At 41.4% G+C, this 19,493-nt stretch overlaps 1 protein-coding gene across 3 annotated transcripts in view; it reads left to right on the top strand.

Moving 5' to 3' along the window:
- PROC (protein C, inactivator of coagulation factors Va and VIIIa) overlaps positions 1 to 18,873 on the top strand; it is a 147,438-nt gene extending 128,565 nt beyond the window's left edge. For all 3 annotated transcript variants that reach the window (XM_086943819.1, XM_086943820.1, XM_086943821.1), the window contains one exon: positions 17,981 to 18,873. In XM_086943819.1, coding sequence (XP_086799945.1) covers positions 17,981 to 18,549 — 569 coding nt within the window. In that variant the 3' untranslated portion in view covers positions 18,550 to 18,873. The remainder of the gene's footprint in view (positions 1 to 17,980) is intronic.
- The last annotated feature ends 620 nt before the right edge of the window (positions 18,874 to 19,493 follow it).

Here is a 19,493-nt window from a genome sequence, read left to right as displayed (position 1 = left end):
CGCCAGGAAACCACACTGCAGCCAAGACTTTTATCTAATGCATACTGGGAGTTGCAGTCTTTAGTCACTTAAACTGAATCAGTTGGACTAATGCTTCAGATTACAATGGTTCGCTATAAGAAAGTATCTAAAACACAATAAGGCCTGGTGGAAAAATGGAGAGAGGTTATGTACTTGGGAGGAAATTACAGTAGCTTACTTTGAATTTCCACAGGTCTGCATTACCTTAGTCTCAGTCAATGGGTCTCTGCAATAGAAGAATAGGATAACCCATAGGCACACACAGTGGTGTAGCAATGGGGGGCAGACAGGCTGGGGCGGCACGAGTTGGTGACCCATCCCGTCCTGCTATTACCTGCGGCCATCACGGGGCAGCAATGCAGCGATAGCCAACAAACCCCTCCGTTCTTACCTGTGGTTGTTGCGGCGCATCAAAAGCAGGGACCGCCATGGGCGGCCACAAGTCTTGCTACGCCACTGGGCACACAGAGGGGCAAACACAGTAATGCTGTAACAATTTTCAGAGTGAGGGCGCTACCATCAAAGTTACTTTACTGAACTCATAGGTATTGTGAAAAATCCAAATGTCACACAAAGAAAAAAGTGTAGCAAATGAGCCACGCCTATTCAGCAAGAGGGTGGTAAGGGTGTGGTGTGTCTCTGGTGATGCACTTGGACCCCACTGTCACAAATATATCACTAAAGCATGGTGTGGTAGCACACTTTCATTTACAGACAGCACATTTTCCATTGAAATGGCTACTAAATGTGCACAGGTGTAGTTTTATTGAGAAAACTATATAGTGCACAAATGATATTGTGTGTAAAAATGGTTTCAGCAAATATTTATCATTCGCTCATCAGCAAAGAAAGTTTGTTGATTTGTTCTGATCCTAGTAAAATCATTGTTTCCATCACATTTCAGAATTAAAAATAAGCCTCATGTGTGCTTTCTCTGCTGCTGATACATTTTGAAATATTTGTACAATTCATTTAAGTTATCTACATTTTGTTGTGTTAGAAAAACCCTCAAACTACAGCCTTCACCTTCACACTCCTGTACCACGGCAAAAAGTTCATAGTTCACTGCACAAAATCCCCTAACTTTTCAGACAAAATAAAAAGTAAGGACTAATATTCCTTTTAAAGGGATAAGGAGAAATGTGCTGGAAGACATAGCCTGACATTTGACCCCTGTCTTTGAATGAATTGCTATTATGACGAGATATGAATAAACTTTAATAGGTACCTTTATTGCTCTTTCACCTTCTGAACTACAGCATGGTTATTTTGGGAGTGGAGTAACACCCCCCACACCGCTACCTTCAGTGCCTATGGGCAACCAGCCCCTGCCCCAAGGCGTGGAGATGAGGAAACATTTTTATTACAGGAAGCTTCATGCTCTAGTTCAGCACTCATAGGTGTTAACATATGACTGAGTTATTTAGTTTTTTCCACTCAGGATTACCTATGGTCTGAATAGGTCTCATTTACAATTCTATATTATGCACTGGTGTGCTAGTTTTATACTGACCAGTCCCAGCTAGCACAGGTCACATCCCAGTTGTGACTGCAATAACTGAGGAGATGTGTGACGAGGCAAACATTGCATACTTCTATGACATTTTTTTTTATTGTGTCATGGTTGAAGATTAAAGCTAAGTAAGTTCAACTTTACTCTCACAATAACGCATACTTCAAAGTTCTGTCTGTAGTGGTTGGGAGGTTTAAAACGTTTCTCTGTGCTTCCAAATGGCACGGAGCAGGGACTCCTTTGGTAATGCACTATAGCATAGTGTCTGGCAGATTGAATTCTCTGTCACAGAATGGAGTAGAAAAAAAATATACCCTCCACTTTGAACCAAAGCGGAACCAAGAAAACTAAAGCAAGTTAGCGCAGCCCGCCCTACAAGAGCTCCCTTGATCCTTCAATTCAAACATCTTTTCATGTACCCACCATTTCACCTTTACATCAATTATTCAGTATTTCACAATTTCATCCATCCACCCTTTCACCCATCCACCTTTTTGTCCATGCTTTCACCCATCTATTCTGGCACCCATTTACTCACCCCTGCATCCTTTCACTCATTCACCCAGCCTTGCATCATTTCATCCACCTACGCATCCTTTCCCCAGGTGTCCTTTCACTCATCCAATCATCCCTTAATCCAGCTGCCATTTCTCCCATCCTTTCACCTCTCTCCCCTTTCACCCATGGATTCTTTCACCATCCACCCTTTCACACATCCCTTCACTCACCCATGCATCCTTTCACCCATTATTTCACCCATCGTTTTTCGCACTCACGAATCCTTTGACCCATGCTCTAAATTCACATGTCCTGGTAGTGAAAAGCCGCTAAATTCGCTTCTCACTACAACAAGGCCTATCTCTCCTATACATTAGCATTGGAGCTGCCCTGTAGCATTTTACACAGGACAGAAAATTGCTGTTTGGTGTCTCTGGGCTCACAGTTTAAAAACACATCTCTTAGTGAAGTTGTTTTTTAAATAGCATGTCTGAAATTGCCCCTTATCGGAAGTTAGCATTTTAACCGTTCGCTGCCTCTGCCTGTCCCTAGAATACATGTCTGGGTTGGATTACAGTTGGGCTTTGTGAATTCATTTTAGACAGTCACACCCAAAGGGAGCTGAGGGGTGCCCTGCATATCCCGATGACCCATCACCAGGCGGATAGGTCTTTCTCAGCTAGGGTGGTGGAAGGGGTTGACACTTGCACCTGAGTAGGGTTGTGCCTGTCCCCACACAAAGAACTGCATACCTCCCTGTATTGTGTCTGGAACCAGGGCCACGAAGAGCAGGGTCTTATGCACAACAAATACCTTTCTTTGAAGTTTCCCTATTTCAAAAGACAGAATGGGTATATAAGTACCGAATCTCATACACCCTAACAGTAAAAATAGAAAAACTTCTGAACTGAGGACATTCTGCTAGGAGACCATTCAAAGTAGCCAATAAGTTCATATGCAACATTATTCCATATAACTGCAAGCATGACCACATCTAGAACATAAAAATAGACTCATCTGCTGCAACGTTTATTAAAAAGAGCAACATGTATCTGCAGCAAAATAATGAAAAATGCACCTTTAATCCGTGACCTCACTGGCAAGAGCAACACTAAGAGATTTTTTTTTAATTAAATTCATAAAATGGTGCAAAGAATGTAAACACAGTTTAGCATATTTCGGAAAATGACTCCCTTTAGATTCAAAGTATGAATCTTACAGGTTTGAAGTCGCCATTACTCTAGAGTCAAATAGTAAGGGTCTACAATGTTACTTATTATCTTAAGCAGATTTTGCAGTCACTACAGCACATCATTATTTTTTGTCTGAAAATAAATTCAATAAATTGTCTCATTATGCACGCAAATCTAAATTAACAGCTCTCAAGTGGTCATTAAAATCACTTCCTTTGTGTTAAAAGAAAAGGCATCAAAGTTAATCCACTTTTGACCAGTGAGAGGCATATATATATAAGCAGCAATTTTGATCTTGAAAAAGTAAAAATCTAAGTCTCAAGCTGGTTAATTTTAACATACAGAGAAAAACAAATAGAAATCAAGTTTCTCATTACACACGACTAGCAAGTAAGTTAAATAGTGAACAGGATTGAAACCCGTACTCACCAGGAACTCGCAACACAAGCATTGACATAGCCAATCAGTTGTGACAATGGAAGAGCCTAATTACAGAGACGGAGAAAGGATCATTGCTTTTGCACAGCAGAGTTTTTATTTCTGACTTTTTAAAGAACGGATGTGTGCATTGGTGAGCCAAGTTTCTGATTTGCAGAATGAGATGAGCTTTATATTTGCTTGCAGGGCTCTTCTGTTGAAAGCACTGACATAGTGAACCTTGACGTATTGTTAACAAACAGGCAGCAAAGAGCTTATTCAGTGCTAAGCACGGATATATAATGCTGCTCGGTGGATACAGGCGGGGCCAGAGTCCCTAAACACACCACCCATGGTTGCAGAGACAGTGACTTTTTAATGAGCGGATGTGTGCATTGATGAGAAAACATTGTGATTTGCAGGTGTTGTAAATGCTTAAGGTATTAAGATGTAAAACATACCCACACTCCAAATATGGAAATAACACCAAAAATGTTTGCTTGTATTACATGCACGTCTTGATTTTGATAACTTGAAAACATTACTGATATCAGTCCGTGCCTATAATCCTTTGAGGCGATATGGCTTGAACGATGTATGCATCACATCACAACTCACATATTTAAAGTGAAAAAACGAATAACTTTGGGAAAGACTATTTTCCAGGGACGACTGGACATGAAAGTTTGAACACCGCCACCTCTATACTGAACAGCGGGCATGTGCCAATATCGGTGTCTTCTGAGGCCATGTTGGAATCAGTCAATCCTCAGTTGGTGAACATTAGGTTTCCGCTTATTAATAATAACAATTTGCCTAGCCTTAAGATGGTGATACAAAAAATACTGGCCTTTGCGGGAGCACGCGTGGCACCAAACAAGATGGTTGCCTAGCCTGGGAGCTCCGTGTCATGGAGGGAATGTCGCGCTGATTTCTACAACTTTTAATCTCCTTAGACTCTTTATTCTTTCATTTTTATTTGCCTGGCTTTGCAATCCTCTGTAGCTGCGTTAGGTGCTTCTTTTATATACTGTGAATTGAATGCTAGTTTATTACTATTTCTTTCCTTCCCACGTAATTTTCTCCTCCCCTACTTTATAGGTAGGAATAAGAAGCTATTGCTTACGCACAGAAGATCTACGCCTCCTTCTCAAGAGTTGCTCTCTCTTCATTCTATCTCCTCAACTCAAGTTACCAACGTTATCGCGCATTCTGGGTCTGCAAGGTCAACGTCTTCGTTGCCCACTTCTACTAAGTCGCAGGTCCCAGCTCCTGCCAACAAACATCACAAGCAGGACCCTCCCTCTCCTCTTTAGACATAATTTTAGAGGAAATCTTGGCCATCTATCAGGTATTCATATAAACTGGAGTAAGTCTTGCTTCTTTCCGATCACGGATGCAGTGGTGCGTTTCCCATTGGACTACCCATTGCAATAGTGTGACGAGGACTTACGCTACTTGGGCATCAAAATCACCAGAGACAGGGACGAACTCATGTGACTAAATTATGGTGTAGCTATCTCACGTCTTGCGGATAAAATTGACCGTTGGATTACACTCCCGCTTTCCATGGCCGGTAGAGCCTCGCTTATCAAAATGGTGGTGCTTCCACAATTATTGTATCTGTTCCTGCATATTCCCTATTATCCTGGGAGGCATTTTTTTCCACCCTCAGATCCGAACTGTGTAGATTGGTGTGGGGCGGGAAAAGAGCTAGGCTGAAGTCGTCCATACTTACTAAACCTTATGCAGCAGGTGGGTTCGGAATCCCTGATTTTGAACTTTACTACCTTAGTGCCCAGGCACACTATTTATACTACTGGATTAGACAGCCCAAGTACATGGTACAGGTTGCAGCAGAACATTGGTTGTTACACCCTATCCCGATAGAAGGTGCAGTCTATCTGAATCTAAACGTTTGGGAAACGCACGCATACTACTGTAAATGCCACAATTTCTGCGTGGCAACGCATAAAGTATATGTTCGACCATCCCTGCTCTATTCGCCGCTGCTTCCTTTGGCCTACCATCCGGACATGCCGCTGCTACAGGAAACTATCTTCCACAGACTGCAGCGCAGACTGTCCATCCCATTGTGGGGAAACCTCTATTCGAATGGTGTGTTCAGAGACTTTAGTGATTTGCTTGGGGATGCACAACATACTCCATTAGATAGCTTTCTATATATCAGACTCAAGCAGGGAATGAGAGCACTTCACACTGACTTTCCATCTGAGCCTCCTTTGCTCCCACCACTTCAAGCTGTACTACAACAATCCTCACCAAGGCGGTTAGTTTCGCTCATTTACCGAGCCATACACACCAGACCTCTGCCGCTGAACTCGCCATCTCGTACTAAATGGGAGACCAAACTAGGCGCACCCATAACGGACGATCAGTGGGAGTACTGCTGCTCACAAACTGAACGAGTGTCGGCCAGCAGTCGCTTTTGGATAATACACTATAAATATCTTCATAGATTGTATTGCACCCCTGCTAGTATGCATAGACGCCAACTGCGCGATAATGACCACTGCGATAGATGCCGTGCGCCGCAGGCTGACTTGTTGCATTTGGCCTGGGAGTGCCCCGCCGTCTCCGAGTATTGGACACAGATCTTTGCGGCCCTTAACCAGATGATTAATACAAACCTTGAGGCTACTCCATTGACCGCATTATTGAGCATGTTCAGCATGTCTCCACAGCGCACTGTAGACTTGTAGCCCCAGCCCTGCTGATAGCCAAGCGTCGCATTGCCTGTAGATGGGGAAGGGGAAGAGCGCCTAAATTTAAGGACTGGCTTGCAGACATGATACACTGTCAAGAACACCTCACCCTTTACGCAGAACTTCTCCCTGCCAAATCACGACCCAGAGACATATGGGTGCCATTTGCAGCTTACTTGCTGTCCCGCGCAGAGGCACACAATCAACCTATTGCTAATATTCCATTTTAAGACCTGTCGGTAAGTACACTGAGCCATGTGAAAGATCATCCTGCAAGATGCTTTCTGAATGATATTCTCGCTATACTGATAGCCCCAGGGGAATCGTAGCAAACAAAGAAGGCCCTTGGTCACTCCCTTACGTCTCTTTTTCATGTTCCATGTTAGCCTTCCACTATGTTCACCTGTGAAATGCTATGGAATTATTGTGTGCTACACTCTTAGCTATTACTAGTTGATTACTGTTGTTGGACCGAACTCACAAGAGAACCACTGTACCTATCGCACCTTTTTCATTTTGTTATGGGTTCCATCATGCACATGGACGCTTCAAAGATGTTTAAATGTTGTGACGCGGCCGGCCCTGAGTGGTTGTAGGCGGCTTGCTGTGTTAGAAATCTTGTAATAATCTTCTGTTGCCACTGAGGATACATTCTGAGTGAAAGCGCTGCCGGCCACATGAATGGTTGTAGGCATGGAGCTGTGTAACCCACTTAATCTCCCAATAAAATGTTTAAAAAAAAAAAAAAGTTTTTTTAGAGGAAATCTGTGCTCTGCGTCCCTATATCGAGAAGACCAATTCTCTTTTGCAAACTATGGACGCTAAATGGGCCTCTATGGATTCTCGCATTTCCACGGTGGAACAGTAAGTTGACGACCTACAACATGTTTATACAAAACTGGTCACTCTGAAGAGGGAGGTCCTATCGTTGAAGAGATCGGTAGAAGATTTGGAAAATAGAAATAGGCATAATAACTTGCGTTTATGTGGCCTTCCTTAAAATTTGGACGGGGATGATCCAGTCGCTTTTTCAACAACTTTCCTATAAAACTTCTGGATCTTCCTGCGTCTACAAATCTAAGCATCCAAAGAGCCCACAGATTGGGTCCTCGTCTGTCCTCGTCATTTGCTCTCTCCAAACCAAGAGGTGTAATCTTTCTATTTTTGAAATTCACAGACTTGCTTCTGGTTTTAAATGTGGCTAAACATAAAAAAACAATTCGTCTGGTCAGGTTCAAGCTGTTTCTTTCTCAAGATGTCTCCCCAGCAACAGCTAAACGGCAGAAATAATTCTTTGAACTTCGCTCAGCTTTATGCTCGCTTGGAGCTCAATATGGATTGTTTGATCCATGTTTCTTCAAGGTTACCTACCTGAACAAAACTTCTACTTTTGAGGAACCGGAAGAACTGAGAAAAATACATCCAATCCTGCTCCCCTTCGTCGATGGAAATCTCTTGTTCTCTTCCTTCCGCATCCTCTTCCTCCACTATTCTTTATTACAGGAATTATCTTGCTTGATTTGATTAACAACTTTTTTTCTTCCCACAGGTTAATGTTGATATCTGTATTCTACTGTACTAAGATATTCTTCTCTCTTCTTTTTGACTCTTCTCCTTTTACACTTTAGCTGTTTTTTTATCTGTTTTAATATGTTCTCTGTTTCCCTTTTTATTACATATGTTTCCCGATGCGATCCCCCTCCCTGGTTGGTTGTGCCGTCTTCTCCCTTGTGTCGCCACTCCTCGTTTTTCTCTTTGTCTCCCCTTGACAGGTACGTATCACAGTCGTCATCCCCCTTGTTTTCTCAATTGGTATTCCTATATTGCATTCACAGGTTGTCATGTACTGTTTTCTTTTACTATCTTTTTTCACTCTTCCTCCCCCTCTTCTCCTCCTTTTCTCTAATATTGTGCTCATATATGACTTGCCAGTTTGATTGTAATATTCTTTGCATCTTCATTAGTATTGCTTGTTCTTTAACTATTTTAAACTTTTTTAAATTCGGAGTTATTTCTTGGAATGTGAAAGGTTTCATTAATCCTATTAAGAGACAGAACATTTTATCACATCCTGCCTCTTACAATCCTGACTTGTTCCTCCTCCAAGAGACTCATCTAACAGAAATTGAGGCATTAAAATTGAAGAGAGGTTGGGTGGGATCAGTTTTATTCTCTCCCACTTCTAATAAGAAAAATGGTGTTATAATTCTATGTCACAAGAGACTGAATTGTAAAATTATTTCCCAAGAAATTGATACGGAGGGTAGATGGTTGTTAGCTAAGCTGTTTCTTTGACTGTTTTTAACGTTTATGGTTCTACTCATCCTGATTGTTCTTTCTGGCCCTTGATCACACAAAAATGTATCCAATTTAGAGATGGTTATTTTATTTTAGGAGGTGACTGTAATCAAGTTGTGGGCCCATTTCTAGAACACCAATCACAGACAAGTTTCACTCCTCATAAATCTCATAAACACATCTTTTTGACTCTTGGAGACTCACCCATCCCGACTCTCTTGACTTTTCTTTCTTTTCTCCTCCTCACAATTCCCTCTCTTGCCTAGACTATATTTTTCTCTCTCAATGTTTATCTCAAAACTTGTTATCCTCCTCGATTGAACTTATCGTTATCTCTGATCATGCCCCAATCATAACTGATCTTGACTTACATCCACCACATCCCAGGTCCTCCCGCTGGTGTTTCAACAACTCTCTTTTACTTGACCCTTTTTTCTCCTCTTCTTTCAATACCTTCGCTGATGATTTTTTTAAACTTAATAATGACCCTAACTCTTCCCCCTACATCATTTGGGACTCCTTTAACCCCACTGCAAGAGGTTTCATTATAGATTTTGTTTTTAAAAAAAGAAACTTTTTCTTCAGCAACATAAAGCTACTTTGGCCCACATCAAAGCTTTAGAACTTACTTCATCAGATGACAATATCTTACCAGCTCTGATTTGCGTTAAATTGGCATTCAATAAAACTTCGACTGATAATGCTTCCTCCATTCTTCTCCGTAATAGTGCTCATTACTACGGAGGCCGTAATAAAGTTGGTAAACTTTTAGCAAATTACCTTAAATCCCGTAAAGATCGTACGCTGATTGACTTTATTTACTCTTCAAACAGTTCCCTTTTACACAAGGATCAAGATATTCTTAACTAATTTAAAATGTTCTATAAGGATCTTTACACTCCGGACTCTCCTCCCTCTAATTCTCTCATTCAGTCCTATCTTGATAAATTACCATCCCCATCCAACTTGCATCTTAATCTCTCTGACCTTGAGGTTGACCTCTTCCATAAGGAGCTATCTTCTGCTTTAACCGCCTTAATAAAAGGGAAAACACGTGGCACAGATGGTTTTTCAGTTGAATTTTATTTGGACTTTTCTAAGTTACTTCTTCATAAACTCTTAAATCTTTTTCACTCCTTTTTTCTTACCGGTAAAACAGAAGGTACTTTTCAGGAGGCCACAATTTGTCTTATCCATAAAGAGGGACGAGACCCTAAGTTTTGAAAAAACTATAAACCAATTTCCCTAGTTAATGTAGAATATAGCTTTTTGCCAACACACTTGCCTTACGTTTGGATCCTCTTTTACCTAATTTAGTTGGTAAGGAGCAATGTGGTTTTGTTAAAGGCAGATTGACCTCAGATAATTCAAGTATTTTTCTTAATGTTTTAAACAAAGTTCCTTTCCTCTCTACCTCCTTAGCAGCCATTTCTGTCGATGCTGAAAAAGCATTCGATAGAATAGATTGGCCCTTTTTATTTGCATCTTTGAAGTGACATGGTTTTGCCCCCAAATTTATTTCTCTGATATCTTTATTATATTCTGCCCCCAGAGCTTCAGTACTAGTTAACTGAGGTATCTCATCATAATTTCACCTACAACGCGGAGTCCGTCAAGGTTGTCCCCTCTCTCCTCTTCTTTTTGTCCTTGCTCTTGAGCCTTTCCTATCCTCTATTCGTAATAATCTCTCCATTTCTGGCTTTTTATATGGTGACCAGCATTTAAAAATCCCTAATTTCATTTCTGACCCTGAAACTTCTATCCCCCCCTTATTACATGAATTTACCTCCTTTTCCCTTGTCTCTGGATATAAAATCAATTCTGATAAAACAGAAATCCTCCCTCTTACCAAATTTTGTCTTTCACATTACTTTTCTTCTATTGGGTTTGCTTGGAACAGTTCTAAAATAAAATGCCTAGGTATTTGGTTCTCCAGCTCTATTGCTTTTTCTGTTAAATTAGTCATGAAGATGATCCTCTCTCAGATTGACAAATGATTTTCCTCTTGGAATCCTCTCTTTCTTTCGTGGTGGGGTGGGTTGGACTCTATTATAATGATGATTACCCCTATTTTGATTTACACTCTTTCTATACTTCCTGTACACATTCCCGCCTGTTATTTTAAACACATTGATTCTTGTCTCTCTAAATTCATTTGGCAAAATAAAAACCCAGAATCTCTCTCTTCTTTGTAGGACAAAATCTAATGGAGGTGTACATTTCTCTAATTTTCGCTTGTATCATAAATCATTTTGTCTTTGCCAGACCTCCAAGTGGTTCTTATCTGACCTTTCCCTCTTCTCTCCCCTCTGGCTCTCCATTGAGCATACCCTTGCATTACCCTTCTCTTTAAAAGAAACTTTAGCCTTTTCTGCTGAATCTCCTCTTACCTCCCTTCCCTTGTTTAATCACACTTGTTCTCTATTGAAACCTTTAATACATCTCAAACTTGTCTCTAGAGAATCCTTTCTAGACTCTCCAATTTGTTACAACTCTCTTATTACTATTAATGGCAGAACTATCTTTTGGAACTCTTGGAGATCACAAAGCATAATCTGGGTCAACTACCTTTTTGATGGTCTTTCTTCTTGTATACTTCCCCAATTTCAGATCACTTTTTAATATCCCCGTTCCTTCCTTCAGAAGTTTACTACTCTAATGACGGTCATTCTTGATATTTCTTACTCTCTCCTGACCTCATCTCTCCCCCTATTCCTAATCCTCTTCTTAAGATTCTTCACTTGCTACCTAAAGCTACTCCTATATATAAATACTTCTTAGCTCCTAATCCAGATCATGCTTAAACTACGTTGGAACTTTCATGGGAATATGACCAGGGATGTGAATGGTCTATCATTTTCTGGGACAAATGTTGGTCCTGTTCTCTCAAAATCTCTTGCTCTGCTTCTCTTACTCAATCTATGTTCTTCCTCTATCATAGACCCTATTTTACTCCCACTTCTATCGCCACTAACTCGAACTGTTGGACCTGTGGCTCCTCTAATGCCAACCTCCTTCACCTCCTCGTTCTCTGTTTCTCGGTCATTACTTTCTGGAAGAAAGTTTGGTCTTATATCTCCCACTTATTCAATATTTCTATCCCTTATTCCATCCCCCTTCTTTTTTTCTGGAAGTCTCTCTGACTCTTTAGACCTTCTTCCTCACGAAAATGGTCTCTTCGACCTTATGCTTGCTTTAGCTGTCCAGCACATCACTCTAAATTGGAAAACACTCATGAAACTCTCCATCCAACACTGGTGGAACAGCCTATGTCATATACACCGACTTGATATTGCTTTTGTCTCCTCCTGTAAACCATTGGTCAACAGAGATCTTTTTTGGTTACCTCTAACTACTTATTTAGATCACTTAGTATTAACAGATAATTCTCGTGCACATGCTGAAAAGTTTAAACCTCCTTCAATGTCTAATATTCCTTGTTCTTTACCCCTACTTATTGTTCTTGAATTACTGTATGTATTAGTTTGATTAGCATATTCTCTTATTCCGTTGTAAGATGCAATTTCTAATTTCGTCAATTTTTGGAGCTTTTACCCTCCTCTCATCCCCCTTGTTACCCCTTGTTCTCCCTTGTTACCCTTCTTCCCTCCTTTCCCTTAAGAATCGAAAAATAGTGCTCTCTTCTCTTCTATATTACACATTCGTCTGATATAGTTTTCATCTTGTAATGCAGTTTATTGTATCATTGGTTATTTGCATGGTTTATTATTCAAATAAAGCTTTTAAACTAAAAAAAAAATACTAGCCTTTGATGTCAGTTTGTGTAAGTTTGCTATGAAGCCAAGCCCGTCACATGATGGCCCCCAATAGTAAGGCTTAGTCTGATGGTGATGAAAGTGCATCACTGACAGTTGTGCAAAGGCTACCTTTGCTTGCACTGGTGCCTGTCCCCCGGCTGGCTCATGATTGCCCGGCCAGGTCTCTCTTGGCGCGGGCCTGCTTCAGCGCAGACTCTCTGAGGTGAGTGGCCTACCACTCAAGCTCACCCTCCAGAGCCGGTGCAGTTGCAGCACTGGCCTAATGAGTGGCTATATACCATAACATCCATGAGCCGGGCTCAGTATCCCTTGCTAGGCACTGTTCAAAAAGGAGGAGGGTGGGCTGTAGAGACCAGGAGGGAGGTGATCCAGCGGACAACTAACCTGAGAACATCTATCACTATATACTCATCTGGGCCCATAAACACACTCACTCATATAGGCTGGTGAACATCGCTGGGGGTCAATTTTACAGGGCTAAATTTGTAGATTCATTTGTTTATCAATTCTCTAATCTATTACTAATCTGAAGCCCTCACTTATATCAATGAATCTATTTTAGTTGAGAAGTAATTGATGATATGACCTAAGTTCATTTACCCTATTATTTATTAAATAATAACAGACAGGAAAGTTTTAAATGTTTATCCAATTAATCATATGAGCAAAACAAATTACAGTGATAACTCCATCATATCCGAGGAAGTAAGATCATTATATTAATTTTAGTATTCTGTTAAATGAGAATTCTCAACGACAAGTGCCTCGGGAATAAGAGGATAGAAAGAGAAGTACATTGACTCAAAACACAGAGTTATATTTACCTAGGATGGTGTGAAAATCAGACCCCTCTGACCAAGAGTTAATGGGCCTCTTAGAAAATTCAAGTGACAGTTACTTCAGGACAGGATAGATGACCTCTTCTCGATTCGACACCTGTGTCTCAACCCTCTCTGATACTAACTTCCTCCTCGATTCTTCTGTGATCTTCTTCTAATTCTATTACCTCCTCGATTCTTCTGGGATCTTCTTCTAATTCTAATTTGCTTTGAAATGCTAAGTCTGCTTCTTCGGGTATTCGATCAGCATTCAGACAGCATCTCGGTTCTCAGCATTCTTGCTGCGCCTGCTTTAACTGATCTAACTAACTTCCCCAATTATAGTCTCTTAATGCCATAAACCACCCCTAAATATTTCAACTTTCTGAAACTCCTATTTCTGATTGGATGAGCTGAGGGGATGATCATCGCACCATGCTAAGTTTTAATAATTTTCTTTAATTCATTGTTTTAAGTTCCCGCCCATTAATTTGTTCTCCCAGGCTTTATTTCCCACCCGTATTTGCAAATTATATCAACAACAATGTATACATTTCACAGTTGTCCATTGAATCTTCAGGATGTTTAGCTGGTTCCGAGGACATATACTGAGAACGTCCTGGACGAGTTTCAAAACTTGACCTCACTGTTTCTGAGTTGTCATCTATGTGCATACGGAAGGAGTCATGTGGGTGTCAGACTTTAGCATCCCTCAGAGGCCCAAATACGAACTAATAGAGAGGTCAAAAGAATAAGTATTACATTCAAAATAAAATGACTTCACTGTATACCACCTATCTCTACTCTAACCCCATTTATTTATAAAGACTTCATGCAGTAGCATTTAGTATATAACTCGATTTAGTTTCAGCAAAGCAGATGCTTAGCACGTGAATTTTCAAGTGGCCATATTAGATGCTATTGCGCAGAAGCAGAATTTGCCCTCCAAGCGTAAATACGTCATGCAGCTGACTCATGCGCAATACAATTTCCCGCTTTAGCAGCCATCTTTAATCACACTTGGGTTACTTGTTAGTATAACACATAGGCAAGATTCCTCTATTTGGGTTACTTGATAGTATAACACATAGGCAAGCTTCCTCTATTCTAAAAATATATGAAATGTGGTGTATATTAGTATAACATACATCGTTCATACTTCGTTACGGGATTATATGAGAGGATTGCTACTGAACAAGTCTCTTTTATACGAGTCCTTGCTCCATCAGAGGGGTAGGTGGGAACAATAATAGGAGAGGACCTAGAAGTGGGAGGGCATACTGTGTCTTTTGGGGATCGTGGGATGAGACATGGACGCCCTCCTGCGTGATGGTGAGCAGGGTCATGGGTAGTTACTGAGGCACCATCACAGACTGAGTGGGAAATCTTTAAGCTGAGGGTATGGACAAAGCCCAGTGTAGTGGATACATGAGAACGGTGACTAAATATACATGGGTGAGGGCAGCATCAACTGTGTACAATTTTGGGGATAAAAAAAACAGAGCTTAGAGCGAATAAAAAGGCCGGCGCTCCTGAGAAGGCTGGTAAACCTAGAAAAAAGAAATTCCTGAAACAGTCATAAAATGAGGGATAATGGAGTGATAGTGTACTTGGTCCCTGCTCTCGGGGAGGGGTAAACGCAGGAAGAGGCATGACAAATGCATGCCGTGGACAAATGTGAAGAAAGAATAGGAGAATGATGATGGAGCCAGCAAATGGAAAGCCTATGAGCGGGCTGAAGCCAACAAAGCAGATACAGCATGTCTCATCTAGATAGTGCATGCGCTGGCTGCAGTCGAGACCTTAAAAAAGCGAACCACCTGTGCTTCCAGACCAAAAGCTACTGTTGGGTGCTGCCTGCAAATGAATGCCTTGTGCGCATTTTAGTAAGACACTGAACCACTAGCTTCTGATCAAGAAGTGGGTTGCCCCACTGCATTGCAAAAGGGTAGGAAAGGAAAAATAAAATGATAATAACTTGATGTTATTATCATTTGATTTGCTCCTACTGCTGTAGCATGGGAGCAGGACGGGCTGCTCTGCTCACAGAGCAGGGGAGCAGTGGTGGGCAGGCTGAAGTGCGCATGATGCTTTGGCCGGTCGTCTTGAGCTGGCCAGTCATGCGCATTTAGCATGTTCTCCACCCAGGCTGCATTACTGCCTGGGTGGAGAACATGCCCAGACCACAGTCCCCGTCTGAGCGCCGAACTACAGCGCTCAGACCAATAACAATGCTGCATTGCAGCATTGTGTTTGACTTAGGGGAAAACATCACAATGCTGCATTGTAGTGTTGTGATTGGCTCAGGGGTGCCTGGTTGCTTCCTATTCAGGCAACAGAGGAGAGGCGACGTGGGAGAGATCGGCGAGGAGGTAAGTGTATTTTTCTTTTTTTACATTCCCTAACCCCCTCGCTCACCATTCTAGATCGGTGCCGGCCGCCACTGAGTACAAGGTTAAACTGCACACCATACTGAAGTATAAAGGGACCTAGATCTCTACAAAGGGAAACAAACATATCACAGTGTTTATTAAATATAGAAAAGAAGTCACACTGTGACACCTCATTTTATGAAAAAATAAGACATGGATCCGACAAAGTATGTGAATCGCATGTTTAAGAAAAGTAAGCAAATAACAGTGTATTATGATAAATACAGTACGGAATGCCCAGTTATTGTAAATCGATTTATTACTTTCATGATATGCACTGATGACTAAAAACACTAAAGCTGTGATACTAAAAAAACGCCGATGCTTCACACAAGTCCAAGTATAGATGTCAAAATTGCACTATACTGATATGTGCTCCTAGTTGAAGACACATATAGATCACCAAATATACCAATAACGAAAAATTAGGTAGTCAAAGACTGCAAATTGGAGACTAATGGAAAAGTATTTCGCAAGACATCGAAAAAAAGGTTTGAAGCAATATGCCTTATTCGACATAAAGGTAATCAAGGAATTGCTAAGGTGTACCATTCCACAGTTAAATTTAAACCACACTGCACAGTATTCAATTTCCAAATCCATTGGTTTTCTTTCAGTGCGAGTACTTTGTTCACATTTATTCTATGTGTTGAGGGTTTTACCACATCATTAACGTACCATAACATATCCATTCTCTGTTCTTTTTTCACAAAGTATTCAACCAGTGGCTCAATCACCTTATTTCCGATTTGAGACTGATAGTGCAAATATCCAAACCCTCACCTCTTGTGGGATCTGACAAATATAATGGAGCCCACAAGAGCAATCAATGCAGTATCCCACATTTTGGAAGTAGCTTGAAGAAAAGCTTGAAATATTACAGATGTTTTAATTGCAGAGCAGTGGCCACGTTTAAGTGTCCCACTCTATTGTCTTGCCTCCAGTAATCTGCCTCAAGGGAAAGATTTTTAGGTTCAGAATATGCCTTAACCAGTTTATCACAAATATTAGGGGGCCTCTTAAAGGCAAAAAAGGTTCTGCAATGTAAAAAGGTGCCAATGTCTTTTAAATATATGTCTAGCAAGGTGTGTTGTGCTGTTCCTCAAATAAGGGAGAGTTGGGGGGGGGGGTCAAACAAAGACTCGAAACAACAGAGTCTCAAAGAGATCTACAGTTGGGCATCCATTTGTTGGATTTTCATGCCCTCACACACCCTTTCAGGTGTCATGCTTCATCATATGGGCTGCTCCTCATTGGGTCGGCGGTGCAATACCCAACGGGCTCACCTCAAAGAAGGGCACTTTAACGGAGATCTTTTCTCCAACAGCCATATGGTGAAGTGCGGGTGTGGGCCAGAAAGGTGTACATGTATAGTGGGTTAAAAATAGGGCTGGGAGTACCTGTACTGGATTAATTTTATTCTGGAGGTCTCCTGCCCTAGTTAAGTAAAACCGGCACTCATTTGAGTGTAATGTCTCCCACTTTTGTGTCAGTTTGTGAAAATATCGGTCAACATGTTTCTCGCGTTAGTGTCAATTAACTCTCAATTCTTCAGGACCATGAGATCGAACACTATCTACACTATGAAAACTAAGAAGGTTCAACAAAAGCAAAGTAGAAAAAGTGTCTCGTGTGTCAGTATACCTGTGGTGAACTGGATCTACCTAAATGTGCCAAGTATCCAGGCTTCTACAGTACCCGGTTGTCAACACATCATGCTTAAACTCCCATGTATGTTGGGGTTTTAGCTTCTTAACCTACCCAAGCCACCAGGTCCGGGAGGTGGTGGGTTGCCGGGCGGTCATGTTTTTCTGCATTAGGGAGTGTCACGTGACCGGGCCTCATGTTGTTACACACATAGGCCTTGACAAAGGATCTTTCATTTTGCTTCACAAGATACATCTTGGTTATTATACCAGGCTCTCTTTAGTGCTCTGCGTACCGTTGACTCGGTTTTGAAAATGTACTGTATTTAACATATATCAATTGATTTGCTCGATTATTGCGATACATTGTGATATCTCCTTTATTAAATAGTGTGCTTGGCTTACACAGACCTCATGACGGTCCTGTTAAACAGCTGAAGGGACTGAGAAGTCGACATTTTTACCGCTGTTTGGTCTACAACATTTTCAATCACTTTGGGTATATTGCCTAGTGATAATACTCTGCAGAGTTGCACTTTCAGTGCATTTCATTGATCCGAGACTCTGTCTGGTTGGTCTTGTGTGATGAATTTAGAATCGGTAGAGAGATTTCCAATCATTGTCTTGTTCTTTCTTTAGGTGAATACGATCGTCGGTGGATGGAAAATACAGAGCAACAAATTCCAGTTGACCAGGTCATCAGCCACAAAAACTACAGCAAAGTGGACTCTAATAATGACATTGCCCTTCTCCATCTGACTAAGCCTGCTAGCTTCAACAAGTTTGTGCTGCCCATCTGTCTGCCCAGCAAGGAGTTGGCTGAGAAGGAGCTGATGGCCGATGGCAGAGAAATGATGGTGACGGGCTGGGGGAACCAGGATGAGACAGCCATGAACCGCTCATCTGTGCTAAACTACATTCAGATCCCTGTGGCCCCACGCAATGAATGCATGCAGGCTATGCATAGTGCCCTTTCTGACAGCATGATATGTGCTGGGAAACTGGGAGATAAGCATGATTCCTGCAAAGGGGACAGCGGAGGTCCGATGGTCACAAAGTTCCGGGACACTTGGTTCCTGGTGGGGCTTGTGAGCTGGGGAGAGGGCTGTGGGAGACTGGATAGCTTTGGAGTTTATACCAAAGTCAGTAAGTTTCTGGAATGGATAAATGAGCATCTGCAGGCAAAAGAGACTCCACCCAAGCTTTAGCCTTGAGGGTGGGAGGAGGTCTACTATTGGTTACCAATAGTATAGTAGAGGAATTTGTCAGGATGAAGTGTAGAATATTTAATGGATAACCACAGGGGAGATGATTAAATCTTTCGTGTTGTGACCTGTTTTCTTCTCCTGTACAAAACTGTGGTTTAAGTACCACAAACCTGTGCAAAAATGTTGTACTTCGCCAGATCCCTCTATACTTTGTCTCTTCTGAAAAACAAAAACAAATAAAAAAATTAGAACATTCAAGATGAGTTACTGATCAAATGTAGTCAAATGCAAACAAATAATAAAGGCATAAACCTGTGGAGTGCACATATTATTTGTGTGATTTGTGAAGATGTGGGTGATTTCTTTAATGTGAAGATCAGTTTTTTAAATTCATCATCTTGTCTTATGTTAGTGCCATTTATATAGCGTACAGTGTGGCAAGAGTATGACTTTGTAGCAGTGTTGACTCTGGGGGGTAAACTACAGGGCCTTTACCAATTGCTTATGCCCCTCTTAGGGCAATAATATTAGCTTTCCCCCCACAGATTAGACATAGTCAAGAGATAGTGGTACAGGATTGTGGCATCTTAGAGCTGTCTTTCTGTATCTGAAATGTTTTGCACATACAGTGAAACCTTTGAATTATAATAAAAAACACTAAGGGGCCTATTATGAGTTTTGGCAGTTTGAGGGCAGGTGTATTCTACCGCCACTCCCTCGTACTGCGCCCACCTCAATTACAAGTTATTTGGAGTCTGGTGGGCGGGCGGAGTGGCATATCCCAGAGCAGAGCCTTGTTCAAAGGCTACAGTGCCTTTGAAAAAGGCACCACAATGGGAACACCTCACAAGGTTTCTGCTTGGCTTGGGCGGAAAAGTCCATGCTGTGAAGGAACTGTTGTGCACATGTTATGCCCCCAATGTGCATGTACAAGCATAGGAGGC

The sequence above is a fragment of the Lissotriton vulgaris genome, chromosome 11 (assembly GCF_964263255.1).
Source record: "Lissotriton vulgaris chromosome 11, aLisVul1.2, whole genome shotgun sequence".
NCBI classification, from domain to species: domain Eukaryota; kingdom Metazoa; phylum Chordata; class Amphibia; order Caudata; family Salamandridae; genus Lissotriton; species Lissotriton vulgaris.
Note: the sequence above shows the minus strand (reverse complement) of the source record. Positions and strands in the feature narration are given on the sequence as shown.